We start from the raw sequence: 6,000 nt of genomic DNA on the forward strand, positions 1-6,000 counted from the left end.
CACTTTACTCCACAAAATGAAATGAGCACGAACAGATATTTGAACTTTCGGCTATCTCGCCCTTTATGCGTTTCAAGCATCCACAAAAGCAAATCAGTTCATTCCGTTCAAGGTTTAGATGCCACAGGCTATTCTGTCGTTTCCTCCTGCGAATGAGAGAGAGTGTCTGAATCTAATGCACCGCTGGTATACGGCAAATCTCGGGCTGGAATTTGCGTTTGCCAAGAATGGAAGAAACTTGTTTAGCCCCAGCTAGGAACGAGAGAAGCTAAAATAAGAGAAAAATTTCGTGCTTTCGTGACAAACAGCAGCATCCCGTTTCCCGTTTGCCGCTTCAAGTAAATCGCGCGTTGCTAATTGGCGTTTACGCTACTGTGTCATAAAAGCATGTAAATTCTCTGATGCTCAGATAATTTTTTTTTTATGTTCTCTCTTAACGTAAGCGACATTCATGCCATCGTCTTTCTTGCTAACTGGCACTTTAGTGCCCATAAGGGCTGGAATTGTCGCCCAGTGATTACAGTCACGCAGATTTGTACTTTGAGATGGCTTTCTCGTTGTTTTTAAGTTCCCTATCATCTTTGAGGGTGATTTCCACTAGCAAGGCAAACAGAAGCACAGACAACACACCCTGTCGCATTTAGGTGCCCCTGTGGTCAAAAAAATCATTTCCTTTTTTACCTCAGATGTTCAAAGTGTGTTTGCTTAACACCTGACTGGCAAATTTTTGAGCTTTGATTTTTATCCAAAGGCTGTTACTTTGAGTGTAAGTTTTGGATTTCACGGTCCGCCATTGCTCACGTTCAAAACTGGCCGGTTAGATCTCAGAGGTTTGGATCCAGGGAAAAGTGACGTCAAAGGCTCACTGGCTTAAAATTTCAGCGTGTGTATGGAGCTTATTATATATGCAAAGTCCGAAAGCCTAAAACTCCCATGCTGCATATTTGTTCTGCGGCGTACACACGCATTGCATTGTTAAACTAGTTAGCCTTTGACGTCATTTTCTCCTCGATCCAGCTCTTTTAAGAACTTAAAGTTAGCAATGGCGGACCAATAAATAAGAAAATTCCAGTTAAAATAAACAGGTGTCCTTTTGAAATCAAGTCTTAAAACTTTGGTCGCTTATTGTTTAGTTAACATAGTTTTGAAATCCAACGCAAAATGAGAATTGATTTTTTGGTCATGGGGCACTTTAACGTTTTGTATGTTAGTTTCTTGTTCTAACAAGTGGTACGAAAGATCAAGACTCTTATCTTGCCCGTGCGCATGTTTGTATCGGAAGTATTAAACTTAACTTAAAGGCTGGTTTAGGTGTTTCCGTGTTACTTGTTCCTTTCAATTAACATGCACCCGCAGACGTTCTGTTGTTTAAGTTCGGCAAATTTTGCCAAGAGGATTTTGAAGTAAGCTACTTTTTATTTTCCCTTTCGTTGTGTAGATAAAGCAAGCTGGATTTTATGACAACATCATTAAGACTGTACGCGGGGAGCCTGAGTACTTTAAGGTCGCCTTTTATGGACTTGGCTTTCCGAATTTCCTCAGAGTGAGTGTTTGGTTGTACTGTGATAGAGCCACAGGTTGCCTACTTGACATGGCCTTGATGTGCATTTGTTATATTAGAAACGACTGTCAATATATTTCCATTAAATCAACAGATAAGCAAATTCCCGTACTTGCCTCATCCATCGACGCAACGCCCCAGTTTCTGTAGAAACTTAGCCAATTAGCTTAGGGTTTAATTAACCCGATTATTTAAAAAAATGTCTCCAGAATTTATGACAGGTTCACAGGAAACATAGTATTTTAAAATTATGCATTCTGTGTGCGTGGAATTCGTGTTTAGAAACCTTGTAAAGATACCCTTGATATAAAAAGATGAGCGTTGTAATTGCTGCCTTTGCGATTTTTAATCATTTTTGTGTATAGTTTTTTAATTTATATAAATACCCTTTAACCTTTTTGGGACTAATTTATTTATCTATATTATTTTTTTCTGTCCCCCATTAGTAGAAGGATTTATTCCTTCGGCTGTAAAATGAAAATGTCAATGCTTTGTTTGTAGTGGGCGTGCACAGGCACCCCACTTTTACTGATCTGAAAGAAATAATTCAAACTGAACAGAAACATGATTAAGACCCCACGTGGCAGGAGGCAACCAGTTCGCTATTTACAAATCGTGGTAAAGTTGAATCCGGGACAACCGGAAACAAATCCAAACCAGAGGCTAGAACGTGATTTGAATCCGGGACAACCGGAAGCAAATCCCAATCCGAGGTTAGGACGGGATTTGAACCCGGGGCAACTGCATGCAAACCAAACGCCCTAACCACTGGACCAAGCTGCTTCCGGCGAGTTTTCTATTCAGATACAGAAATAAAGTTACTTGAGTCGTGTATGGCCCGGTGAGGGTAGCCTAAAGTAGAGAATTTTCCTTATATTTGCTCCCACCAGCGAACTTAACGACATCAGGTAACTTACATCTGTTCGTTCTTAGAACAAAGTTTTCGTCTATCGTGGCAAGGAGTATGAGAGAATTGGCGAGTTCCGCGTTCGTCTTCAAAGCCAGTACCCAAGTGCTCAGGTAACGTTGTGCAGCGCATGTAACACAGTGTTAAAAGAAGACCGGCTTTTAGTGTATAGTTTTGCGAGCGCTTGTCGAATTATGATTAACACGGTAAATTTGGAGAATATGCGCACTGAACTTGTGTCGCTTTATAACCTCTAGTGAATTTCTAAGTGCATCACAACCCAAGAAAACGGTTTTCAATTTCTCGTCTCAAGTAATTTCGCGATCTGTGCACTTGCTAGTTTCCTGACTAAGAATCTCGCGCCACGTTTTCAGCCAATAAGAATCAAAATGCATTTTCGACGTGCTCCCACGTACTAAAACCGGAAGTGAACATTTGGGTCTTTCGGCAGGTAGCGGAAAGCATTATGTTTGTGGTCACTTGGGATTAGTCTTTATTTGGTGTTGTTTTGTTTTCTGTCGTTTTACGTAATTTCTGCTCCGGTACCTGCAGAAGCTGCCGAACATTTCGCATCACTAATCGTCTCGAACAGTGAAGACAAGACAAGTTAAAGGAAAACAGCTCACTCCCGGTCGTCGTCCGGGCTTAAAACGTCGCATACTTACGCTCCATATTAAGTTTCTGCGGAGCAAGAAACCGCAAGAGTTTGCCTAGCACGACATCAGCCTGCCGTACAGGAACATGTAAAGAAGCTTGTTGTGTTATTTTTCATCGTTCATCGCCTTACCTTTATCTGTCTCAACAGATTCTAATGATGAAGGATGCTATTACCAACGACATCAAACATGCTGCCCAACAGTGTATCCTTCATTTCCGAGCGTAATCAAAGTTTTGTATTTTATGAAGAAAATGTGTAGATTTCCACTGAAATGGTTATGATAGATATATTTTTCTGTGACTTTTATACCACCTCTACAAGGTTAGGACAGGCTGTGCTTTTTTTCATTTAATAAAACTTAAAGGTAGAAAAATGAGTTACCAGCAGCGTCCACTCGAAACTTGGATATCCTGCCTTCTTTAATAACCAAAAGAAAATTGAAGGATTGTTTTAAATGCAGTTTCTCAATTTAATAAACGATAATGTATCCTTCCTTGACACGTTACAAGTCCTGCAAATCAACAAGGTCGAGCCAGTCGCTGTGCCCAGGAGAAAATTTCAGGGGAAAAATGTTGCGGAACAGATAACCAAGTAACTTTTTTGATTTACGTATGCTCATTCTTTCTCGTTGACTTTGCATTCCGCCTGTTTTAAAATCTGCCTTCAGTTGTCTGATCCTGTTCTATTGGGCAACAATAAGGCAATGCCAATGCGCGTCAAAATGCAAGAGACTTTTTTCGCATTATATTTTTAGCAAGTGAATTGTACACAACCGAGAACCTGTGACAGATTTGTGCGTGACAAGCGCGGGGCAAACGTCAGCACCTCAACTAGTCAAACCGGTTTTCTATTGTACAAATAACTAACTGTACAAAATTAATATCTTGGAATATTTGTGCTCGTTTCGTTCGTTTTGTGTATAATAACTAATACGGTTGGATAATAGTGGATTTCATTGTATATCTGAGATCGTACGCCCGCTGTGACTGACCAATTCAGAGGGTCGTATTCTAAAGTGCGGCTGTTTGAATGCAAAAGGATTTCTTTTGGGATGTTGATTCAACGAAACGACATAGAGGTCTAACTGAAATGAACTGGAGAAAAACGCGGGTGGTAGATAGATTGATAAAAAGGTCGCTGATGACAATGGGAAAGGAAGGGCTTGAGGAAACGAATGCATCTTGATATGAAAACCTAGCTGAGTAAAAGTACGGGAGTAGTTAAACGCCAGCTAAGGCGCTACGTTAAATGAACACGATTGAGGAACAACCACGATTTGTCATTTCCTTTGGTACATTTAAAGGTTCTACGAGGTCAACAATGTAAATAAGTTCCAGTATTCCAGAGGGGTACACAAAGGAAAAATGGACAAAGAAAACGAGTTTAAGGTGAGCTTGAAATTTCCTCCATTTTTGCCCAACAAAAGTTTTTTGAAGACTAGTCAAAAGGAAATACAAGTTGCTATCGGTGTTAAAAGCGCTTCACAAATAGGAAAAATATGTTTACAAACATTTTTGTTGTTTACCTGTGCAAACCATCGGATCATAAAAAGCCTTTGTTTTCTGCGGTCATTAGGGCGCAGGCACCTTACCACCGATTTCATTGATACGCGACCCCCGAATCGAAACTCTCGCGAGAGCATTTGGCGATACGCTTCCGTCAATCATGCGCTCCTTGTATGATGTTATAGGAAAGCCGCTCTTGTTTTCAAGAATATGGCGACCACTGTTTACCCTGTCCGTTTACCATGGTTGCTTGTTATTGTTCAAGTTTACTTTGGCGAGGTGGTTTTTTGCTCGTGCAGGGGTTTAGCGTGAGCGTTATAGCAAGATTTCCGCACGTGGGGAAGACATTTGTGAAGAAAATCTACAGAAATTAGCTTACCTCTACTGTTGATTAGCCAGCCCGGGCAGGAAAAGCAAGACAAATGGACGGTTGGTTAAAAAATGGTCGCCTAAATCTGCATAAATGAACAAACATGCAGGAGAGTCATTGAACAATAACAATTTCCCGAAGTGCACGAAGATGAAAGACAGAAATATCTTCAATGCACAAGAGGAAAGACAGTCAGTGTGGCTTCCATAAATCGATGCAGATAAAAAACATGAGCTTTACAATAAGAAACGTAACGGACTATTATTCAGTTTTATTTAAGCGAGCAGCCATCAGTGTCGTCTACTGCATCGCTTATTTATGCCGATTTTCGGGTCGAATTGTACCTCGTTGAACGGGCTTCAGGATTGGCCAAAAGAACAATAGAACGAACAAAGATAACAATTGATTTAGCATAGAAAACAATAGGATGTACGACACTATACAGCCAGCGAAATATAGTGTTCAACAAGAGGTACGACCCTACCCGATTAGCCAGCCGGAACTGGAAAAGCAAGACAAATGGACGGTAGGTGAAAATCGACCCACCCACCCGGGTAATCAACCGTGGAGGTATTTCTGTTGATTTTCCGAATTTTCTTCACAAAAAATGTCTTCCCCACGTGCAGAAACTTTGCTATAACGCTCACGCTAAACCCCTGCATGAGCAAAAACACCACTCGCCAAAGTAAACTTGAAGAACAACAAGCAACCATAGTAAACGAACAGGCTACACCGGGTCGCCATATTCTTGAAAAGAAGAGCGACTTTCATATAACACCAAACAAGGATCCCATGATCGACGGAAGCGAATCGCCAGATTCTCTAGAGAGTTTCGATTCGGGGGTTGGGTATCAATCAAATCGGTGGTAATAACCATCACGTCGACAATGTCTTTACTGCTCACTTATTGTACTGCTCAATTTGAAATTAATTAAGACGGGAGTATAATCTTTTTGGAAGGAAGTTTTTGATTCTGGCTGAGTCCATGTTATGGCATTT

The 6,000-nt window shown here is 40.8% G+C and overlaps 1 protein-coding gene across 2 annotated transcripts in view; it reads left to right on the forward strand.

Moving 5' to 3' along the window:
• LOC138043677 (dedicator of cytokinesis protein 1-like) overlaps positions 1 to 6,000 on the forward strand; it is a 67,704-nt gene that overhangs the window by 51,342 nt on the left and 10,362 nt on the right. For both annotated transcript variants that reach the window (XR_011131309.1, XM_068890062.1), the window contains exons 47-51: positions 1,439 to 1,543; positions 2,495 to 2,581; positions 3,274 to 3,328; positions 3,636 to 3,717; positions 4,430 to 4,514. Coding sequence is in view for 1 of the 2 variants with exons in the window: in XM_068890062.1 (XP_068746163.1) it covers positions 1,439 to 1,543; positions 2,495 to 2,581; positions 3,274 to 3,328; positions 3,636 to 3,717; positions 4,430 to 4,514 (414 nt within the window). In the remaining variant the exon portion in view is untranslated. The remainder of the gene's footprint in view (positions 1 to 1,438; positions 1,544 to 2,494; positions 2,582 to 3,273; positions 3,329 to 3,635; positions 3,718 to 4,429; positions 4,515 to 6,000) is intronic.

This window comes from Montipora capricornis, chromosome 3, assembly GCF_036669925.1.
Source record: "Montipora capricornis isolate CH-2021 chromosome 3, ASM3666992v2, whole genome shotgun sequence".
NCBI lineage: Eukaryota > Metazoa > Cnidaria > Anthozoa > Scleractinia > Acroporidae > Montipora > Montipora capricornis.